Raw genomic sequence first — 23,777 nt, forward strand, 5'->3', positions numbered from 1 at the left:
GGATATTCCACCCAACACCTATTCCAAATACCACTCTGACCCTGGTTTTTATCTTGCCCTTGTCTCAGTTAAGTAACGGGAAAGGAGTCACCTTGTGCTGTTTACAGACTCAGTGAGAGCTCTTGCTGTCATTGCACTTTCTGTCTCTTGCTCTATGGAACTCTGTATCATCGCTGAGACTCCGGGTTTGCTAGAGTGTGTGCTCCATGAAGGCAGGGTCTATGTGCTCTCTGTACCCCACTCCCACTGTATCCTCAGGACCTGCAACAGAGCCTAGCACATGACAGGCGCACATCAAATATCAGCTGGACAAAAACCTGACAGCTCCTTCATCCTTAGAAACTCTTCAGATACCAGTTTGGGGACACCCTTCCATGGCTGAAAAGTGATACATACGCAGATGACTCGGTTGGGTGACCCAATGCTAGATCCAGGGGGTGAGATGGAAGTTTCAGATGTTCGTCTGTGCTGTGGGAGAGACAGAGACAGGAGGGGTGAGTAGCTGCACCCTGGGGTTGGTGGGGAGGGAGAGACAGGGGTGTCAGAATGCAGCTCTTCATTAGCAATACTGTTAAAGCATTCTCTGGCTACTTCTGCACTTTCTCTTTATTTTCTGCATTTTAAATCAATGTCAGAGTGTGAATGAGACCCAAACTGCATAGGACTTCAGGCTGTTGGGCAGAATATGAATTTATTTTCTATATATTTGCAGCTAACATTTTAAATAGGAAGTTACTCGGAAAAATTTTCATCTTGGGTTATCACAGTCAATAATGTATTGACTTTAAATAAACAAAATTGGTTAGTATTCATTCCTTGCTAGGTTGTTTATTCAAAATGTAAAAGTAGGTTCACGTCGTTGCACACTATGCTGATTCTTTATAGTGTATTCATTGCAAACTGACACACACTGAAGTGATAAACTTAAAAAACCTATCTCTGAACAATGGCAATGATGGATTAACAGCCCCGTAGCAGAGCAGCGTCATGTCACTCTTACTGCATCTACGAGAGTGGCACCATGCTGTGGTCACAAAGTAAGGGACTGGGAATCAGGGACCATGGTTGAAATATGTGGTTTTAGGGATTTCGGATTCCTCCTCTGTAAAACGCAGAAGCGGAGCGTCAGGACTGCCGAATTCCCTCTCAGTTTCTCCCCCTACAATGTGGGGCTAGGGAGCCGTGTTGCCCAAACTAGTGGTGGGTCTGCGAAGATGAATTCAGGTGGAACATTCGATAGTACTGAGTGACAGAGTGAGAGCGTAAAAGATAACATTTTAGTTCAATCATTTTGATTAGATGGAGGAGCCAGTCTCAATTTGACGCCAATTCATCCCAACAACTCTCTAAACAATTGCTAATTTCCCTTTTTAAACAAAGAGAGTGCAGGCAACGTTGTCTAGCTAGAATTTTTAAGATTTATTTGTGAGAATTATTACATAAGAGTATTTCATTATCATTGAATTTATTTTATGGTTTCCTTTTGTTTATAGAAAGTATTACTGGTTTCCACTTGGTGATATAAAGTTTTATTTTAAAATCTTAGTTAAGTAAAAAGTAGTGAGTTGATTTAAAGAAAGGCACTAAGTGTACACGGCTATGGCAACAAGCACGGGGGTTGCAGAAGGAGGACTGAAGTTGCCACCAAAAGAAGGGAAATTGAAGAAAAGGACAATTAGTTCTTCTTATAACTTACATAGGTGAGGACTCGGAAAAAACAGGGAAAAAAAATTCAGGGCTCAAAAATAATGACACATCAACAGACCAGCTCTTTCACAAAACTTATAGTAAGTGGATGAGGCAGTGAAGGAGACCTGTGTAATTAGCTTGTCACAAGTTGTGCACTTGTGTTTTCAGGCGGCGGTTGCAAGGGACCAACTTGGAAGTTCCGAGGGGCAGAGTGTAAAGGCAACTTGGAGACATCAAGTGCCTCTCCTTGCCCCCTCCACCCCCTGACACACAACCCAGGTGTCCCCCGGCAGCATCAAGGGCCCCTCCCTGCAGCCTGGGCAGTTCCATCCCCTCTGCAGTATCAGGAATCTTGATTCACGGGCTTCCTGCCATTTGTCAGGGGACAGTAATTCAGAGGGATGCAAGGACCTCAGCTGGGCCAGTGTGTGCCTGGGGACCCGGCCGTGCTTCTGCCTGGCGGGGTTACTGAGCCAAACCACTCCCCTCTTGAGACTTGGTTTGCTCACAGGCAAAGGCAAAGGTAAAATTCCTCGCATATCTGCCTCACAGGGTTAAAGGAATCAAATCAGACAGTGGCTGCGAAGATGCTTCATAAACTGTCAATTACTATGACAATATTAACTATTATTGTTAATAAATGACCTTAGGCTGGGGAAAGACCATGGCGTGAGTGCCTCAGAGAGGCCGCCATCTTGATCAGCAATGGTACAGTTACAGCCTCGCCCCAGAAACACTTAAAAAAATTCATGCAAATACAGTGCTTTACAGTTTTCAAAGTGCTTTCACATCCAGTGTCACAATCTCAAAAACCCCATGAGGCAGGTGTTACCACGAATGAAATCCAAGGACACAGGCACACATTTGGGAGTGTGCACACCAAGGAATGCTGACTCAGCACTAAAGCACGGCTCCCCCAACCTATGGCAAAAGGTAGCAATGTAGGAGTGCTGGTCTGGGATCACTACCAGCTTGCTTACCTTTAATTTCTTCTCTGCCCGGGCTGCCTGCTTGCAGATGGGGTGCCAAACCTCAGAACCTAAGGGGCCAGGAAAATAACAAAGGCTCAGACCTTTGAAATCTACCAGCTTTCACAGTCTCTCCCCATCCCCCACCCTGATTTACTCCCTGGTCAGCACATGTACCCTCCACATTGGCCAGATGGACCCCCTTGGCCTTCCCAGCTCCCAGTTGGCACCGGCTGGTGCACCAGCTTGACTATCCACACCCTTTTCTGCATTTCCAAATCCTACCATTCCTCAAGGTCCAGGTCTCACACGACATCCTCTTGCAAACTTTCTCACCTGCCAGCTGGGGGTGACTTCTTTCTCCTCTGTCATCCATGGTTCTGTGTATCTCTCTCCACACATATGGTCTTAAATCACAGTAGCTCATGGAATTATCATCCCAACTAAATTAAGAGCTCCTTCTGGGCAGGGACCGAGCTTTATTCATTGCTATGTCTCCCACAGCATCCAGCATGGGACTTTGCTCCCAGCGGAGGTCCATACATGTTTGTGGGGTGAATAGACGAGTGGACGAGTGGCAGTGAGTGACACATAGCAGGTGGTCAATACATATTTGTTAAATGAATGAATGGAGTTGGGGGGTGAAGGGAAATGACAGCATGTGGCGAACTCCAGCCCTCCTTTCTCTTCAAAGACTCATGACAGTTGATCAGAGCTATCCCATTAAGGGGAGGAGGTGTCATGGTGTATATTCTGCTTGAGAGCACTGCTTTGACCTGCTAATTCCTCAGAGACTCCAGACTCTTCAAATTTAGGATATGGCTAATGCCCGCACTTCGCTGTGGGTGGGGGTCCAGTTGGCCAGCCCCAAACACAAAAGGCCAATTTGGAAAGGCATGAACAACAGGTGGCTGGTCACATGTTGAGAAGAAGCCCCAAATATTACACATTCCCCAAAGAAGGGACAGGTGTCCTGGATTAGAAGGAAAAATAGGGACATATTATCCCTCTGGAGCCATTCCTCTCGTAACCAGCCCTAAAAGGAAAGGAGCCAGCAAATGGCTAGATTCCTGAGCACCCAGATGGCATTTGTTTGTCTGACTTTGTTTCTAGGATATACTTTCCATTATGGTTTGTTGCCTGGAACCCCTAGGACTGGAATACTAGCAAAGGGACAGGGGGTGGTGTAAATCAAGTAATTAGCCCCGGAAGACAGGAGAAAGACTAGGAATAAGTAGCCCTGGGTTCTTGTTCCTGTTCCTTTAACATCTTCTCTCTGGGTCCCTGTTTCTTCTTCTGAATATCAACGAGATGGGATTTGGATGGTCTTGATTATTTTCGTCTCCAAGATTCTAATTCTAGGGCCAGTTCTGTCTCTTGCAGAGTAGGAATCTTTCATTCTTGTCTGCTGACGTTCTTGGGTGATCTTAATTATTCAACATGAGTTTAAAATGCAATGACTCCCAGAGCCCAGTAGAGGGATTCTGGGTCCGTGGCTGGATCCAGCAATCACAGGGTGTGTCCACTACGGAGCTTTGGGGCGGGATCCTTGCTTCCGGGAGTTATTAGACAGAGCGTTTCCGGTTCCTCTCTGAGTTGCTCCTGAATCTACCAGGAGTTGTTTGTGACTGTGGCTCTGGCAGGAAACACATGTTACAGGTCACTGTAGGAAATGGATGAGGTGGACACAGAGGTCTGAGAAGGTCATGTGCTTAGGAGAAAGAGGCTTAGGAAAGGTAGAGGGGGCAGTTCTCATGGGGGGATAATGTGTAAAGGGCATCAGACTAAGTGGTCTCTCTTGCTTTGGCTCTATGACATTGACGTATCTGCTCTGAAATAAAACTGGGCCCAAAATGGCCATTATTTCAGCACTCTGCATACAGAAAAGCATGTTTATATAAGAAATAAGGGGAGAGAAAGAATCATAACAGAAAAAGAAAATATAATTAGAAATGAAAAAAAATCCAAAGTTTTGGAGTTGGCAGTGTACACCTAAATAAAAGAGGGTCAAAAAGGAGTGAGTTGGTAGCTAGCAATAGACTTACTTAAAAGAAGGTAAGAAAAGGTGATTTGTTCATGAAGGCCCCTATGAAATTATGGTCTGCTGAGCTTATGCCCTTGGCCAATGGCTCAACGTTGTGACATTAAAGGAAAGATAACATCAGAATGAAGAAGGTGGTTATTCCTTTCTGTGGACTTTATTCCCAGAGCTGGAAACGGTGCCTGGCCCCTGTGTGTTTAATACAGAAATGCATGCATGATGGGTTGGATCCCACCTCTGCAGTTCTTTTGTTTTTTTTTAAAGATCCAAGGTGAAATTCACCCAGAGGAGGATGGTAACCAGAATAGGAAGGGGATTCAAAAGTAGGTGCTAAGGCAGGGTCTTCACTCTGAAGGAGAGAAGACTGAACAAAACGGTGAAAACCAGCTTTGAATATTTTAATGACTGTCTGTGGGAAGAGGCGTTAATTAATTTTGCAAGTCCTATACAGAAGAACTAGGACTAAGGGGCAGAACTTCCAGGGAAGGTAAATTTAACATCTGAGAATTGAATGTCCTCATTCATCTAATAGTGAGCTCCCCGTCTCTAGAAGTATTCAAGTATATATTGGGTAGATAAATGTTCAGCAGGGATATCATGGAGGAGACTTACCACATGGTAGTTACACTAAAGGATATTTACCATCCCTCCTAATTCTTACAAATTTTGTTTCCATCTTAATAGGCTTTTCTGCACAGAGAAAATAATTATTTGCCCTAAACCAATAATCATGATGAGAATAACTGTGATGAGAGTCCTGTGAGGAGAGGGATTCATCTATGTCATACTTACAGATGTATCTGTAGAGACTACAGATTCTCAATAAATACTCATTGAGTGAACAAATAAACAAAAGAAACCTGATACTCTGTCTTAGGCCAGTTGGATTCTTTAAGCTGGGCTCAGCTATTTGGACATGTAATACAATCTAGACTCTGATCAGGCAGCTATAGTTCCAGATGGAGTCTGTAAGAATAGTCACTAGATTGGGGTTTGTCAAAGTGTGACCTATGGACCACCTGTCTTGCAGCCTGGTAAAACGCAGATTCCCAGTCCTCCCTGCAGAGCCACGGAAGCCAGCTTTCTGAAGGAGGAGGGACCTGGGAATCTGTAATTGATTTAATTAGCTTCCCAGGTGATTTTACCACTTAATTTAAGAACCACAGGGCTAAATAGCAAATAATACTCCAAATTTGTTTCCTTGGAATGTCATCGGATAAAGAAACCTATTTTACAAGACAGAACTCTTTTTGTAAGAATGCAACATTTATTTTGCTTGTTCATTCCTGGTTCTACGAGCCACACTCTCTTGTCCCCCGGAGATTGTCATCTACAATTCCAGGTTCTGCAGTTAAAACCTACTGGAAGGTTATGGAAGTGAAGGATTAGCTATTTCTGTTTCAGCAGACTCAGAGACAGAGATGTGAATCTCCAAAACAATCCCTCAGCCAGGTATTAAGGCCAAGTTTAATCCTTAGCTGAGTCAGCAGTCCGGCTTATCTCTCTGACCGGTTATAGCACATGCCACACCTATGGTATTTGGCGCTGATTTAATGTTTGGGAACCCACCCACCTCTCTGCTGGACCTTGAAATTCAATTTGCTAATGCTTTTCTGTTTTTTAATGCCAAAGCCAGAGCTAGGGCCATGGTCTTTCGGAATGCCAAGCCAGGGGTTACCACACAGCGGTGACTGAAAGTAGCCCACCCGAGGGTTCTGTTTGGTCAGAGCTGTTGATTTTAAACAATTCTGAATCTGAATGTGTTTAGACACCGCAGGTCACCGGGGACTCACCCTGCTGTCTGACTCCAGGACTTTCTCACTCATTAATGTGGCATTTGAGTTTCTGGCCCCTGGTCCTAGCTAGGGTGTTCTCTTACAGCAGGTTTCTTCTTCGGATTTCTCTTGATCAAAGCAGGGTGAGGCTTCTCCGAATTCTGCCTTTATGACAACAGCACTGCCTTTGTGGCATAGATTGGCTGGAACTTCTTTAAAATCCTCACCCAGACAAACAAATGTGAAATACTCATAAATGAAATATTATTCAGCCATAAAAAGGAATGACCCAGGGACACATGCTAAGACATGGAGGAACCTAGAAAACATTATGCTCAGGGCAAGAAGCCAGTGGCAAAAGAACACGTATTGTACGGTTCCAGCCATATGAAATATAAAACATTGGTAAATCTATAAGACAGAAAGCAGATTGGTGGCTGCCAGGGGTTAGGGGTAGAGGAGAACGGGGAGTGACTGCTTAATGGGTGTGGGGTTTCCTTTCGGGGTGATGAAAACGTTCTAGAACTAGAGAGAAGTGGTGGTTGCGTAGCATTGTGAATGCATCACAAGCTACTGAACTGTACACTTTAAAATGGTTAATTTTATGTTATATGAATTTGACCTCAATAAAAAACAAATCCCTACTCCACTCCCTCCAGCAGGCGAGCTGTTTCTGTAGACCAAGGACACTCTGTTCTTTTTTGTCACTAAGGATACCAAGCTCATCAGGAGAGAGAAGAGTGAGCATTTCTCTTGAATCTGCCACATAAAAACAACGTAATCATTATTATAATCTTGGGGTTTAGGAAATCTTCACCACGTATCGGGCACCGTCTGCACCATTTAATGTAATTTTTTTTTTTTTTTTTTGACAGAGTCTCACTTTGTTGCCCAGGCTAGAGTGCCGTGGCATCAGCCTAGCTCACAGCAACCTCAAACTCCTGGGCTTAAACGATCCTCCTGCCTCAGCCTCCTGAGTAGCTGGGACTACAGGCATGTGCCACCATGCCCAGCTAATTTTTTCTATATATATTTTTAGTTGGCCAGATAATTTCTTTCTATTTTTAGTAGAGACAGGGTCTCGCTCTTGCTCAGGCTGGTCTCAAACTCCTGACCTCGAGCGATCCACCCGCCTCGGCCTCCCAGAGTGCTAGGATTACAGGCATGAGCCACCGCGCCCGGCCTAATGTAATATTCTTAAGAGGTTCAAGTCCTGGTTACATCACTTACTAGCCGCATCGCCTAGAGTAAGTCAGTTACCTCTCTGTGCCTTGGTTTCCCTACCTGTAAAATGGGGATGGTAAGAGTGTCTTCTGCATAGGTTTTGTTGGCAGATTAATGAGTTAATATAATCCACGTATAACACTTAGCACAGCGTCCGCCTATGTTAGGAACACTGTGTGTTAGTTATTATTGTTCTTATTAATATTATCTCCTCCCCACCTAAGAAAACCACCTGTGTGCCAGGACCTAATTTAGGTAAAGAGGAGACTTGAGGGGAAGGGGAGTGGGGGCCAGGGTCAGGTGGCGGGGGAATGCAGCAAGTGACAGGCTGACTGCGCCGGTGGAGTCACTGAGCAGAAGCCTGGCTTGGTTGTCAGCACGCCCTCCTGGGAGCTTGGGCTTGTGCCCAGAGACGAGGGCACCTCAGGAGAAGTGGTAAAGACCGGTTTGCCTGGAGCTGACATGATGAAGTGGGCTTGAAGCTTAATAAAGAGGTCGAGGGAGGGAAGTGCTTAGTTACCAGGAGGCTGGTTACCATGGAGGATATCAGGCAGGATGAGGGAGGGCAATGGCAATGCCGAGGTTCCTAGTAATTCATGGGAAATACTAAGTGCCGATAATAACAGTCGGGACAAGCACTTAGTATGTGTCAGGCACTGAGTATTGTTATTGCTATTATTATAACTAACATTTAAAGAGTGTCTGTGCCACGCCTTATGCTACATACTTTATAACAATAGTACTTAAATAAAAAATAATAATGATCACTGACATTTATTAATATTAACAATAGCCAGCATTGATTAGTGCACTGCAGCATGGGGAATGGCCATTTCTACACTACTGGCTGTTCATCGCGAGCTCAGACTGGCAGAGCCAGCAGTGCCAGGCTCTGGGCTACGCCTTTACCATGGATTAGCTCATTTAATCCTCACAGCAGCCTTGTGAGGTGGGGCCTAGCTCATCCCTCTCTTATACATGGGAAATTGGGGTTGAGGGAGCTTGGATATCTTGCCTGCTTGTCCATGTCTGTCTCCCCACCCTGGCCTGGGCATGGACAACAGGTCCTTGGAGTCTCCCCAGGACGTCTCTGCTGAGCCTAGTGGGCCATGCCACCTCTCTGGACTGACGGGGCCTGGGGATGGCCAGGCCCTCCTTCCCACCACGTGGAGGCAGCCAGTCCGGGGCAAGAGAGTGCGAGGCAGACACAGAAAGAGGCAGAGAGAAGACCCACCTGGAGTCGCAGCCCCCACGGAGCTGTGTGTCTCCTCGGTGCCCCTCAGTCCCGTGAACCCATCAATCCCCTTTTGCCTGACGTGGCTTGAGCTGGGTTTCTATCACCTAAAAAGTCCAGACTAATAAAACATCTCATCGAGCCGAAACCCGAGTATCTGACAAGTTCTCGCCTTGCCCAGCAGGCAATTTTGTTTCTCAGAAAATAAGAGGAAGCAACCAGAGAATGTGCTGCCCTGGACCTAATTCTGACCAATGTGGACAAATTGGCTGCTGAAGGAGCTATGACATGTGACAGGTGAGAAAATAGCCACATCGGCTTGAGGTTGTGGTGACCTTAGAAGAGAAGCTGGAAACAGACTTTAGAAACACAAACCTTAAGCTACTACACTGTAATACTTTCTATATGACTCAAGATGCTTGGTAACCCTTAAAATCTAAAAAAAAAAAAAAAAAAAAAAGGCAGCTCATCAAAAATTAAAATGTACTCTATTTAAAATGAAATATGCTTAGTAGAGTTAGACTTTAGGAAATATCAATTTAGTACAGTAACAGGATATGTTTGAAGAACCTAAAATTAGGTTGCAGGAATGGGGAAACATAAGATTTAAAGTTTTTAAGCATAACTCCTACAACCTAAGCTGTCAGTAGAGAGATCCAATTTAAAGTAATAACGCTAAACTACGAAATTGCAGCAACCAATACTACAATGGTGCCTTTTGAAGGGTGGTTTGATCAGATGTGTGGATTATGACTGAGGGCTGACATGCCGCAGCCCGTAATGATGGGAGATGCTTCACTCGAGCATCTCTTAGCTGAGGGCGCCTTTTCTGAGTTCCTTGTCAGAGGAAAATGTGGCCTTTGCTAAATACCAACGGCCTCCCCAGCTGTGCCAGAAACACACATCTCCTGATACCAGGACCTTGTATCCTCTGAACTAAAAAAAAAAAAAAAAAAAAAGTGATCTAAAATAGACTCAGTTACACAAGAGAAGAGTTTGGTGTAATTATCAAAACAAGCCTTCAAGGCTCCAGGCAGGATTTGCATTATCACCGAGCTAAGTAAGGCTCTTCGCTTTATTTCGGACCACGGTTACCTCTGAAAATCTGATGAAAGCTACAGACCCTCTCCCTAGGGAAACACAACTACATGCAAAATTTGGCAAGCAATTGCAGGAGATTTATAGGATTCAGAAGGCTGAGTATGAACCACAGTTTAAGAATTCTGGTAACAGATATATAAGAAACCTGCTTTAAAGAAATGCTGACGAGACAGGCTAGCTAACCTTGGCTAACATATCCTCTCTAAACTGTCAATCTTCTTCTCTAAAATGAGGATATTAATGCTTCTTAGCACACAGGGTCGTTGTGAGGATAAAATGAGATACTGCATTTAAAACTCTTAGTATGGTACTTGGCACACGTAGTAAATGCTCCACAAATACCAGCTTATGGCATTTTACTAGTATTACTATTTTTATTATATCATTGTTATTGGTGGGACTTATAATTTGTTTCAATACTTTCCTTGACAGAGCAGGGTTTGCCCAGGATTTTACAAAACATTTCCTGCCATGTGGGTTTTCAATATACAAATGATAACAGAGAACTGTTCAAAACGGTACCACTGAACTCCTGTGTTTCCAGTGTTATTGTCTCAGATCTTCAGAACAGGGGGATATTTAGTGTAGACAGGAGGGGAGAAAAGGGGAGAAAAAGAGTTTACCTTCTCCCTTTTCCTGGGTGCAGGCACATTTAAAACAAGAGCAAAATCTATCTCACGAACCACATTTGGGGTGTAAAGAAACCACTGTCCTGGCCTTAGATCTACCTTCTGGGGAAAGCTGGAGAAAGAGCCCTCACTTGTCCCCACGACAACATCTAGGATGTTCAAACATCCAGGGACAGCTAGTCATAGTGACTCGGCCAACAGCGATCACCTGTGGAGTGCACACGGCGCCAGTGTCAGGGCTGAGGAGCCGACGCCAGGAGCAAGGGGGCTCGGGGAGGAGGCCAGCAACTCCTGAGCAAGCTGGAGGGGTCCCGGGGCAAACGGGGCTGTGGGAATCCTGGAAGGAGGGTGTGTGTTAAATTGTAGGTGGGGTCGGATTGGGAAACCTTCGTGTCCAGGAAGCATGCAGTGACTGAACTGGGGCTTAGACGGTAGGATTTCTAAAGGAGGGCGCTGTACGACAAGAAGGGCAGTGAGCTCATTTCAGGGCCAAACACAGACTCAACCCAAGGCCCGGCCCATCCGCCCACTTCCCGGCCTCGTCTCTCCCCTCTGTCTGCACCCCAGCCACGCAGGCTCCTCTCAGCCTCACATACCTCGGAGTCTTGCAGGCTCTGTCCCCTCAGGCTGCCACATCCCAGCCCCTCTCTTTGTCCAGTTGCTATAGTCTGAATGTTTATGTGCCCCCAAAATCATATGATGAAACCCTAACTCCCAAGGTGATGGTGTTAGGAGGTGGGGCCTTTTGGGAGGTGATTAGGCCATGGAATTAGTGCCCTTATAAAAAAGGCCCCAGAGAGCTGCCTCACCCATCCCAACATGCAGAGCACAGTGAGAAGGTGCCACCTATGAGTGAGTGGGCCCTCACCAGGCACCAAATCTGCTGGCGCCTTGATCTTGAACTTCCCCGTCCTTAGAACTGTGAGAAACAGATTTCTGTTGTTTATAAGCTGCCCCATCCACAGTATCTTAGTCTGTCTGGGTTATAGCAGCCTGAATGGACTACACCACCAGTTAACACCACTCATCCTCAGATCTCAGCTCTGGCCTCTCCTCAAGAGCCTGCCCTGACACCTCTCCCACCCTGCTAAGGGCTCTCACAGCCCTGTATTTCTCCCCTGCTTAAAACTCACCATGGCTGACACACATTTGTGTGATTACTGATGAATGCCCATCTCCCCCACTGGACTGCAGGGCTGCGGCTGGCCCTCACCATGACCCTGGCACAGAGCCTGCACGTGCTGGGGCTCAGGAAGTAGTTGGTGACTGGATGTATGAATGGTTGAAAGTTGGCTTTGGCAGCTTAAGTGTTGGCTACGTTCAAGGCTGGAAAGGAAGTCTGAGACCTCTGGGAGAAGATCTCAAATGCTAGGCTGGTGTTTGCACCTAAACCAGTGGGCCGGGGTGGGGGGGTTGGCTTCAAAACCTCTCAGTGGGGCAGTGCCAAGAGTGCCATGATGCCCGGGGGTGATGGACTGGGAGGAGGACAGATGACTGAGTGGGATCTGGAGATGCATTAGGAGACTGTAGCAAGAATTCTGGGGCAAGAGGGCTGAACCCTGGGGAAAGAAGCACTGGCTTGCTTTTTGGGAACTATTGGTGCCCCGTTTATTCCTCTGTGCATTCTGTGAGTCCCTGGGAAGACTGAGAAGCAGCCTGCTGTGATGCTCTGAGAAGTGGGGAGAAGGAGATGGCATAGAGGCTGCGGTGGTGTAGACACTCTGCAACCCAGGCCTCCTCTGAGCTTCTCTGACCCTTTGGCCCCATGTAGCTCGGCCTCTCAGCCCCAGGCAGAGCCAGGGGAGTCTGCTCAGAGCACTGCCAGGGAAGGACGCCAGCCGAGCAATGGGTGGAGGCGTACAGGGACAGAAGGCAGATTACATGTCACTTCATATTAGCCACACCGGCAACTTTCCTGATCCACCCAGAGAGGGGCAGACTAATTGCAATTTTGAGGACAAGCCAAAAGCCAAGATAACACTGAAACAGAAGGAGAATGTATCTCCTTCCCAGTCGTGAGTGGGTGGTAACACCTTACAGAAGGTTAGATTCGCTTACCTGTGAGATACATCTCCTCTCCCTCAGTGAACATCTGGTGGCAGCGTACACATCTGGCACAAGTTGGGTGGTAATGCTTCCCTCCTGCCTATGGGAATCAAGAGATGAAACAGGAGGTCAGAGCTGGGGCTGCTGTCCAGTGGGACAGGTTGGGTTTGAACATTTCCTGGGTATATCAGTGCTGCTGGCATGTTCATGGCCCCAAGGTTGGTTGGAGGCCACCCACGGGAGTCAGAGTCACCTAAAATTCCACCCAGGAAGCTTGGTGATTCTCATCGTGGGTCTGTGATGGCAGTTCAGTTCAGGGGACTTCCCTGGACCCCTGCTCTTCTATTCTGGCAGTGGCAAGGGCCCTGCAGAGGCCAATCCCACCTTCTCATTTCCAGATGAGGGAACAGTTTTGCTTTGAGGACATCCCAGAATTTCCCCAAGTGAGGACCCCTCACCACTGGTGGTCCATGAAATAATTTTAAGTGGTACATGAACGTGAGATTTAATAACATGGAATCAACAACAAAAAATACAAACTTTTCAATCCTCTATCAATTCTTCTGATTTTATCAAGGAGAAAGTACCAGTTTGGTGCCCGTGTGCCTTTAATATCTATCCAAAATGTACTGATCTACCTTTCTAAGAACGAGAACAGGTCTGAGGCTAGAACCTCCACAAGCAACAGAAGCTAACTAGAACTCTATATATTTTCGGGTTCCCTGCAACACAGCAAGTATGTGCTGGTTTTCCTATTACGTTGTATAAGTTTTCTTCTATGTGAGTGAGCCAACCTGAAGACAATTAAAGTGTTAGGGAAGGACGATCATACAAGGTTCATGTACGTGGCAAACACTGCGAGACTGGCACATGAAGGACAGAGTTTTAGGGCTCAGTGGACAACAACAGGACCTATTGCAGAGCCCCGACCCCCAGGCCAGCCCCACGAGCGTTGCCTCCGCCCCATCCCCAGCTCACCGCAGTGTGGCTCTGGTGAGTCCCCTTCCCTGTTCCCACTTTCCTTCCCCACCGTTATATAAACTAAAAATGGAAATGACTTGCAGCTGCAAATCCTTCTACAGGGGGAAGACACAGCCTTGGAGAAGGTTGTGCCTCAAGGTGTCACTGGAAGCCAATAGCGGTGTTGGGGCGAGACCATGAGGGCCAGTCACCAGCACAGCACTTGCCTCCATGCTGACAATTCCGACATGAAAATCCCCGCCAAGAGGACTTGACGTAGAAGGGCCCTTCGTGGCAGTTCCAGAATTTCTCTATAGGAGGAGCTTAGCGCAGCAATTGGGCTGGAAGGTGAGGCTTGTTTTGAAGAAACATTTTGCATGTCAGGGCAGGGTTTTCTGCAGGGAGGATAATACCTGGGGGGAGTTGATAGATATTGGGGGGCTGTTAAAGGCCCCCTCTCCAAGCCACCACTTGGTCTGATGCTCACAGGTTCCTTCCAATTCAAAAGTTATAATTGTACAATAGGAAGGCTTGCCTCTTCTGGAGATAATCTCTCTCTATTCTAAAAACTTAGCAAGAATGTGGAAAAGATAAGTTTTTACAAAAGAAAAAACATCTCCAATATCTCTTTTTTTCCCCCATCCTTGGTTGTTTATAGGGCTCCCACCAATGAGAAAATGTCCTTGTTGTCATCAAAGCAAATATGTTCAAACTTTGGAAGGAGCCTGCTATTTTCCCAAGCTGCAATGTGGTGGGACTGATTCTCTCGCACCATGACAAGGACAATAGGTTTAATTAGTAGCCTGTTCCTACTCTGTGTCTCTTTATCATTTCAATTATAGACCTGTTTTCCAGGCTGGCAATAGCTCCTTGGCAAGACTGAAGCTTAGCATCTTCCTAAATGTCACGTCCCACCACTCTGCCCCAGCTGGAAGAGGCTTCGTGCCCACTGTGGCACCCGCAGCCCTAGATGGTGTTGAAAACAGCTGGAGAAAAGGGAGGCTGCTAGGGCAGCCCGCACCCAGCGTAAGGGACAAGCAAGTCAGCGAGATGAGATGAACCATTTCGTCTGTTAACAAACCAAAGTCAAGAAAATAGTGAAGGAAAATGGCAGAGTTGTACCCCTGTTGGAGAGGACTGGGAATGGCAGGCGAGGGTGGGGAATGCAGCCCCCAGGAACCCAGGTTTGTGGTCCTCTTTGGTGAGGTCAGCGACAAGACAGGAAGGAGTGTGACTGACAGCTTGTTGAGCTCTGTCACTGAGGAAGGGGCCATGGGGAGGGTTCAATAGTGCTGACCCCACCGCTAAGCAGGTTCCAACTCTGTGGCACAGCTCTCAGTCCAGGGAAGGGCCTGAGATCGTCCAGTGAGTGTCAGTCCCAGGATGTTCGCTGAGCTATTAGAAAAGGGACACCCCCTTTCCACTGGGGACTCCGGCTGATAGGATCTAAGCCTGGAGCGACTGGCGTCCAGCCTCCCCATCACAAAAACAGCCTTCCTGAGAATAAAGCCAGCACAGAAGACAGTGGAGCCAAGATGGCCAGAGATTCCAAACGAGTTTGTTTAAGCACTGGATCCAGCTGTGTCTGACGCCAGAATGACTCCTGGGTTTTTATTACAGGTGCTGATAAATTTCCTTTTCAGTCTGAATCATCTGAGTGTAACTTCTGTACCTGCGACCAAAAAAGTCTTGACTGACATTTCCATCAGGAAAACAGGGCAGTGGCATTCTCTATTGGGAGGTATAGACTAAGACTCAGGAAGTAACTTGCTTAAGGTGTCACGGCTAGACGTGGTAAAATCTGAATCCGAGTCTGTTTCGTGGCAACCATGTCTTTTTCCTGACATCATGCTACCTCAGAGACCCCTGAGTGGCTGAGAGCTGTGGACCTCAGTGTGGGATATAGGAGCTCTGTCTCTACCAGGAATCCTGCCTGTGACTTTGGAAAAACACCGCATGTCTTGGGTCTCACTTTTCTCATCTGTAAAATGAGGAGGTTGAATTAGTTGGTTGCTAAAAGTCTCTTCTAGCTCTAAGGAAAAAAAAAAAATCAATAAGTCCAAGATGCTAATGGAGCCTCACACAGATGGAATCAATTGAAACCCAGTCACAACAGCTGCCCAGGAGGAAGAGACCATCACAGTGCCAAACAGCAGTCACACTCGGGGAGAAGGCAGCCACCACCGGCGGGATTTCAAAGCAGCTTGGAAATGCTCGAACAAATTCCCATCTGCGGCCCTGTGTGTAATCGAAGTTCTTTCCTTCTTGAAAGAAAAGTCTACTGTTGTGATCTCCTGGCCCACTGACCCTTCACCGCTGCATGCTGGACGCCTCCTCCCCACGGTTCCGCAGGCCCGGCGAACGAGTCTTCTGAAGGTAACCCTTCCCACACCCGGCAGCTAGCTCTCCGCCCGCGAAGTCCTCGCCTGCTCTGCAGAGTGTGACCCACACTCCAGCTGACCTCGCCATCTTTCTGAAGCTTTGCCCTGGCGATGACCACCCCCCACCTTGTCCTCCCACACCTTCCTCTGATAAGTCCTGGGTCTCTTTCTGAGTCTCTTTTGCCTGCCAGCAGCTGCTGCCCAAGGTTGGTTCAGCCCCCCCCCCCCTTCTCTCTGCCTTGGAAATCCCAAGGTACTTCAATTCAAATCCTAGTGTTTCTGAGATTGGCCCTCCAGGCCTGAGCTTTGTTCCTAAGCTCTGATCCATATCTACGACTGCCTTCTTGAAACCTTCTTGGGATTTCAACCACAACTCGTCCCAGATATCACTTGTCATGTTTCTGCCAGCTCAGCTTCTTTCCCCGCCACCCCCAGTTCTGCAGATGACAACACCAAGCTTCCCGTCACCTAGGCTTGATACTTTGGCATGATTTCTGGCTGCTTCTCCTTCAATCCCATGTCTACGAGTTGTCTCACAGCTGCAGAGCAGCTGGAATTCTGCAAGGGTGGCCGCCCTGCCCCTGCTACTGGACCCTGTGAGTCCTTCCCGCCTGGGCCGTGCGGTGGCCTCCTCTCCTGTCTCCTCTTCCAGCTTCCTTCCTTCGGCATTAGCCTGTGCTCACCATTGCGTTCTCCTCCCGGGGGTGCAGCTCTAATCAGGGCACTCCTGCCCAGGCTCTCCACATGCCCACTGTCCAGCGAACCACACGCAAGCTCCTCACCCTGCTATGCCCGGACCTCAGAAACCTGGGCCAACAGCCCTTCCGGTGCTCAGGCCTTGCCCCCTGCACTGTGCTCCTCGCTGTTCCTGTGCAGGCTCCATAGTTCCCCAGCTCCGTGCATTTGTCCATCCCCTCTGACTCCTGGCAGACGATTCTCCATATAGCAACCAGAGAAATCTTTTTAAAACAAATCTTATTATGTTGCTCCCTGGTTTAAAACTCTCTGACGGCTTTCCACTGCACTTAGTATAAAACCCAGACTCCTAAGCATGGTCTACAAGTCCTATATGAATGCCCTATGTGATATACTCCATCCTCCTGCACCCTCAGTTTACAGAATTCAGCCTCATTGGCCTTTTCCTCTGTTCGCTGAATTCTTCCTCATTCTTCCTCTAGCTCTTCCCACCTCAGGGCTCCTCAGGGATGGCCTCCTTATTCTCAGGGATCTGCTTCACCTGTCTCCTGAGAGAGTCCTTCCTGGTTGCTACATTCTCGCCTGCGGAGCCCACATGTGGCCGCAGAATCCTTCCCGACACAGCACTCATGGTAACCACAATCAACTGGCCAGATTTGGCAGATTTCACTATTCTGTTTGCAATAGCCGATCCACTCTGCCATCCTCCAGCTATTGCCTGACGCAAAAACCGAGGCCTAGAGGGGCAATGATACCCCAAAGGGAGCAGAGTTAGCAAATAGAGTCAATTTTAGAACCCAGTTATTCCTACTGTTAGGCTGTTATTGTTTCCTTTTCACCAAATGCTTTCCTGTTTCTAATTCCTCAAGGGGGGTGGTCTCAAAATATGGGAAGACAGCTCCAGGCCCACGGAGTATGGGAAGGAAGGCCAGGGAGGCCAGAGGACAGGGGGCTCAGGCGGGCGCCCAGCAAGGTGCTGCAGGTTGTCTGTCACTGGCAGAGCGAGCTGTGCATCGCAGGCTGGGGAGAGTTGTTGCCATGGTGACGGACCAGCCAAAGGAGGGCTTGGGGAGCAAGCTGCTAGACAAGCTGGTTCTTAAATCAGCACATTACCAAATACTTAAAAAATAAAAAAATAAAAAAAAGGCTTCCATCCTCCGGCAGGGCTGGGAGGAAAATAATTGTCACTCTCCAGAAATCTGTCTGGGTCCGAATCCAAAGGTGCAACTGATTTTCCCAGCACAGCATTTTATGAACTGGGAATAATTTTGTCCACTTTCTCATTTTGGGGATGCCCAGAGACCTCAGCAAGGTTATCTGCTCAAGGTCATGGTAGCAAGCAAAGCTGGTCAAGGCTATGGAAGGTTGAGGCTATGGACGAAAGGGTGTGGGGTGACTTTTTCCTTCCTCAGTGATGACTTTTTGGAGTCACAGGCCCCTCTGCTCAAACATCTTCACAGTTACTTGTACCCACTCACCTCCAAGACCCTGCCGCTGATGTATCGGTCACAAGTCTCACATTTAATGCCAAACTGGGAGTGGTAGTCGGACTCGCAGTACGGAACGCCATCCCTGTAAGAGGATATTCACACAGGACAAGGAGGTTAGAGGGGATCAGTGCGGGTGTTGTAGGGCAATTAGTTCCAGGACCTGTACCCTACGGGGACTGGGCCAAGATTAGAGGCTCTTCCTTTAATCACACATTTCACCTGTAGTGAAAGAACCATCTGACTGTGCTCCCAGCTCGGTAGATAACAGGAAGCCTCCCCCGACTACATCCCCCCCAACACCTCCTGTGTGCTCTGTTTTTACCCAATGCTTATAACTTATCAGACAGTGATGAGATTGTTGTTAATTATTCTTATGCTACTACCAGTAGCCACTGACACTTATTGCTTGGTGTGTGCCAGCCCCTCTGATGATGTTTTACCCAGATTATTTCATTTAATCCTACGGCAGCCCTAGGAGGGCAGAACTATCAGTATCCCCATTGTGTGGATGAGAAAACCCAAGCACAGAGCAGTTAAGCCACTTGCCCCAGGTCACCCAGGGTGACCCAGAGCCAGGATTCAAACCCAGGTGGTCTGGTTTGTCACCCAGAGTGTCATGAGGGTTAAAGGAGATGTGTCCAGTGTATCCTAGGGCTCAGGACTCTGTCTGGCCAGCGTGAATACTCAGCAAACGGCAGCTGGAGGAATCACCATGATCGCTGAGAGGGGTCTTGGAGGAGGACATTTGGTGCTCAGTTCTCTAGCGCTGAAGAGACATTTGGTGGCATCGGAGAGCTCAGCACAGCCTCTGGGCCCCACCCGGCTCTGAGGATTAGGTCTGAACTCTGAGGACAGAGAGAGACGTTTCCCCCACTTTTGGGTAGAAGAGAACTTGGGTCAGACACTGAGAGGCCTAAAGGAGAGGCATGCCATGCTTCCATCTCAGCTGCGGGCACGCTTGGACTGCTGGGGCCCGCCCTGGGCGCAGGGCAGTCAGTGTGCTCTGAAGGAGAGCACAGTGAGGACTGATGCCCGACAAAGCTCTGGAGGTCAGACTGAGCCCACAAGGCAGGGGCTTGTTTGTGAGCCCATGAGACACCTCTCCCCAACCCTTTCAACCAGGATAACTCCGCAGGGGGGAAAGTCATTTGTCAGGAGGTGAGTACAGCAAGCCAACTGGATTTGGGTATAAATGCCAACATAACCTCATTTGGATTCATGGTTGGTGAGGCCTTGGGGAATTTGAAATACACACAATTCTAAAAAGAGGCAGATGGTAAAATGAATATTTACTGGGCACTTATTAGGTGAGAAGCATAGATCTCTGAGCCTTTACACAACCCTACAAAGTAGGTTGTCTTCTAAGTCTCACTCTCATAAATAAGGAAACTGAAGTTTGGAGCAGTTCAGTCCCTTGCCAAGGTCACATGGGCTGGGCCTCTACCCCGGGCATCTGATGCCAGAGCCAGTGCCTCTGAGCCCCTGCCACTCTGCTGGCAGCCAGGTGAGGGGCCCAGAGCCAGATCGTAGAGGTGCCAGGTGTGGTGGGCAACCTGGGCTGGGCCTCCTTGAAAGGAGCTCTAAGCAAGCCCCAAGTTGCCCAGAGAATTCTTACTTAGGCTCCCAGACTCAAGGACTCCTGGCTGGTGACTTGCTAAGGGCACTCCTTACTTGGCAGGTACAGCGGGGAATGCCCAGCTCCTACTAACATGGCATTCAGAGCTCTCGGTGATCTGACCTCAGCTCACCTCTGCAGCCTGGGACCCTGCTTCACCTGTGCGCACACGTGAGCTCCCAAACAGGATGGAGGAGTCTAGCATTTGCCCACCTACTTGCCCTTGCCAGGCCGGGCCCTCTGCCAAGCTCTCCTTCTCTGCCTTTTCACATCTTACCCTCTTCTTCAAGGTCCACCCAAATATCACCACCTTCCATGAAGCTCTCACAGATTCCAGGCTCCACCTCCTGCCAGTTAGGAGTGATCCTCCCTTTCTCTGAATATCCACAGCCCTTCACCTGTACCTCAGACAAAGGCAAGTGCTGTTTAGCCAGCACCCACGTCCCCTTCTGCGGGAGGCAGTGCCGTCCCTGGATTTGCCTTTGGAAGCCACCCCTTTCCACGCGAGCTTGCCGTGGGCTGCTCTCTGGCTCTAGGGTGGCCAGTGACTGGTGAGGAAAGAGCATGTGACCCAAGAATGGCCAGATCAGAGGCAGCCTGGGGACTTTTTCTGGAGTTCTTTGGAAAGAGGCCTCTCTCCCTGCTGGGCTGGCTAAGCTGAAGGAGCGAAAGCTTGGGATTGCTAGTGGCACCGAGAGCAGAAGGCAGGGAAGGATGGTGCATGAGGAGCAAGGAGGAAACGCCGGGGGGCGCAGCGGGGAAAGAGGCTGCAGGGAGCGATGCCGCTGTGGCCAGAGTAGCGGATGGAAAGGAGGGAGATGACGCGGAGATTCAGGCAAGGGCCGGAAGGGGCAGGCTTGCAGAATGCAGAGGCCCAGGCAGTGGGAGAGAGGCGGGGAGACTCACTTGCTGATGTACTCCCCGGTGAGGATGACGCTGCAGGTCTGGCATTTGAAGCAGCTGACATGCCACTGCTTGTCCAGCGCCAGGAGTGACTGGCCATGCTTGATCTCCTCCTTGCACCCAGCACAGTCTGCAGAGACAAGAGGACGCCGCTCTGACCCCGGCCATTTCAGGCTGAAGTCGAGGAAACCCCTTGCTGAAGGCCAGTGTTCCCACAGCTGCCCCCACCCTGGCACCAGCAGCTGCCCAGGGACTCTACCAGGCCAGAGAAAAGGCCGCTGGAGCCCTGGCCTCTTGACAAGGGGTCTTGGTGTGGGGGAGAAGGAAAGACTTCCCTGCTTGTCATCGAGACCGCGCTGTTCATCCAGAGGGGACCCTGCACTTCTTCTGGTCCTCCTCAAGTTGCTACCTCAGCTCTGCCACTCTCTGTGACCTTGGCATCTGCAGCGTCAGCATCTCCTGGGAGCTTGCAGCGTGCAGCATCGAGACCCCCGCCAGAACTACCGAATTTAACAAGATCTCTGTGCACAGTAAAGTATAAGAAGCACTCCTCCTGCGGCCAGGCTAAGTATACATTTTTTTTTCACCCTCAGGCTGTATACTCAATGGCAAGGGTTGTGTCCATATTCTGTGGTCAAATCTATACCCTTGTCTAGCACAGTGCTCGGCACATGGCAGGAAGTCAAACATATCTGCTGAATGAGTATGGATTTACCAAGCCTTCCCTCTCCCCAGTGTGCTAAACATCTGCCCTCCCAGGTAGCAGGGATTAAAGAGTCTGATGAGACTGTCTCAAACCAGGAAGGTGCCCTCACTCCCAGTCATCATCACCCTGGAACGCGTGCTGGGGCCGACTGAGCGTGGCCGAGCCAGCATTCTGCCTGTTGCTCAATACTGCCTGGGGGGGTGGGGGCAGGAAGTGGAGCAGCGTCCAAGGTACTTGCGAGATGCTGGGAATTCAGGCCTAGCAGACCGGATGGCCCACTTTGGAGGAGGAAAGGGTCATGGGGCAAAGTTTACCAGAGGGCGAACCTCCCTGTTGGCACCGCAAGGCAAATGCACACTTCAGAGTAATGAGGGGAAAAGAAACGGCACACAAGTTGGGGGGTCCTGGCTGCACAGCCCCCGCATCCATCTGGGAGCCAGCCCCGGCAGAGAAGATGATGTGTCTGCGTATCTAGGAAGGGTGGTGTGTCCAGGCTGCGGGGAGGGCCTGGGTCCCTGATGAAGTGTCTGGACAAGTCAGTTCCCACACCACCCCGCCTTCTGGCCGTTGAGCTCGATTCTAACATCCCTCAGTACAAGCTGGGGGCAGGAAGGTCTCCAACTGCAAAATGTTTCAAGACTCAGGCCTTCATATGGGGGCTGGGAGAATAAAGGGCTTTGGCATTTAACTCTTTGCCTTTCTTTTCTCAGAGAAGTCTACAAATGTCCCTGCAGCCCCTCCCCAGTCATTACAGGCTTCAGACTGCAATAGTTTAGAGAGGTCAGGTACCACTTCTCTTTTACAGCCAGACAGCCTTCTGAAGCATCTCGCTCAGGCTCAGTGTAGAGGAACCTGGGGGATGCAGGTGTCTCGCCAAGCTTTATAGGACACAAATACAGAACCTGTGTCCCTGTGGGCCTCCGGGACAGGGCTTAATAATTCCGTAGGGGTTCAGAGTTCACAGCATTTGGCCAAATGTCCCACCCAGTACAGGAATTTACAGCATTCTTGACAGATGGGCACCCATCTCCTGTTTAAAGGCCTGCAGGGGTGGGTGGCTCACTTCCTCTTGAGGAAGTCCACTCTGCCTTTGGACAGGTGTGATTGTCATGACTGTCTTCTTTGCATGGAGCTGGGACCTGACTCCTGTGACTGCCCCTACTCTTATGCACCGAGAATAACCCACCTCTTTTCCCGTATAACACTTCCTTCAAATAATAAAAGACAACTACAGTTTCTTTCTTCTCCTTCATGCCTTACATTTGACTTTTCCTTGCTTGATATGGTCATGCACTGACCAATTCGCTCCTGGATCCCACAGAGGTAGACAACAATTCTCCACCTCTTCAATAAAACTTATTTAATAGCTGTACCTTTTCGTGGCCACATTCTGGTAATGAGTCCTATCTTTCTAAGTTCTAGTGATACATCTGAGATGAATTTAGAGTCCTGAGTTAATATTTAGGAGATAGTACAATGTGGTGGTTAGAGGCTGGACTGAGAGGTTGGAATGAGTGGTGAGAAGCTGGCCAAGGGGAGAACCCCAGCTTCTCTGCTTGTGCGTTGAGACCCCTAAGCTGAGCTTCCTCTTCCTTACAACACTGGTGTGAAGATTAATGAAAATCAGGCCTGTAAGGCCTCAGCACAATGCTTGGCACGTATGTACCCAATAAGTGACTGTCGTCATTGTTATTTCACATTCTCGTGTTTGTAACCCATACGCTGTGTATTGCCCATCTCTGATCTGAAGGCAGAAGCCATATTCCTGTTGTGGGGGAGCCCTGCTGATTCTTCCTGAGAATTCTAAGATGTCTTCTCCACGTGGTTTTTCTTGTCATGTTATACTGCTGTTCCTCCATTGCACTGGCTTTGTATTTATCAGGACCCTCTTCTCTCTATTGTTCTTCCTTTCACTCTTGACTACGGGTGGAGCCTTAGGTGGCCCATGTGGGAGCCCGTGGGTCTAGTGTAATAATCAGGGTCAGGAAAGCCACACCCTGTCCTGAGTTGGTCTCTGCAGAGCCAGCTGTCCACTCCTCTTATGTTCCTCTCTATTCCAAAATTACAGTCTTCAGCTGGCAGAAAGTATGATGACACCACCTGTTCCTCCCAAATCCTCTAGTTTATTACTGAGCTCTCTAAAGACCTCAGTCATTTTTAGTCTTTCTTGACTGTGTCATTCGTTCCACTTAGATCAGCAAAAATGAGTGGGTTTTGTCATAGCAAGCTCTCCACCTCGTTTTAGCCAACTAATCCAGGAAGACAGGGCCCTTCCCAATTAGCAAGTCATGTCTCTGGTATAGGGCATTAAGGGAGTAG

At 48.6% G+C, this 23,777-nt stretch overlaps 1 protein-coding gene across 6 annotated transcripts in view; it reads right to left on the reverse strand.

The window, feature by feature from the left end:
- Positions 1-23,777, reverse strand: part of ABLIM3 (actin binding LIM protein family member 3) — a 103,957-nt gene that overhangs the window by 26,286 nt on the left and 53,894 nt on the right. For all 6 annotated transcript variants that reach the window (XM_069483949.1, XM_069483947.1, XM_069483946.1 and 3 more), the window contains 5 exons: positions 20,756-20,882; positions 18,223-18,316; positions 12,720-12,807; positions 2,670-2,728; positions 397-468 (listed from right to left, as the gene is read on the reverse strand). In XM_069483949.1, the coding sequence (XP_069340050.1) occupies positions 397-468; positions 2,670-2,728; positions 12,720-12,807; positions 18,223-18,316; positions 20,756-20,882 (440 nt within the window). The remainder of the gene's footprint in view (positions 1-396; positions 469-2,669; positions 2,729-12,719; positions 12,808-18,222; positions 18,317-20,755; positions 20,883-23,777) is intronic.

The sequence above is a fragment of the Eulemur rufifrons genome, chromosome 10 (genome assembly GCF_041146395.1).
Source record: "Eulemur rufifrons isolate Redbay chromosome 10, OSU_ERuf_1, whole genome shotgun sequence".
In the NCBI taxonomy this organism is placed as follows: domain Eukaryota; kingdom Metazoa; phylum Chordata; class Mammalia; order Primates; family Lemuridae; genus Eulemur; species Eulemur rufifrons.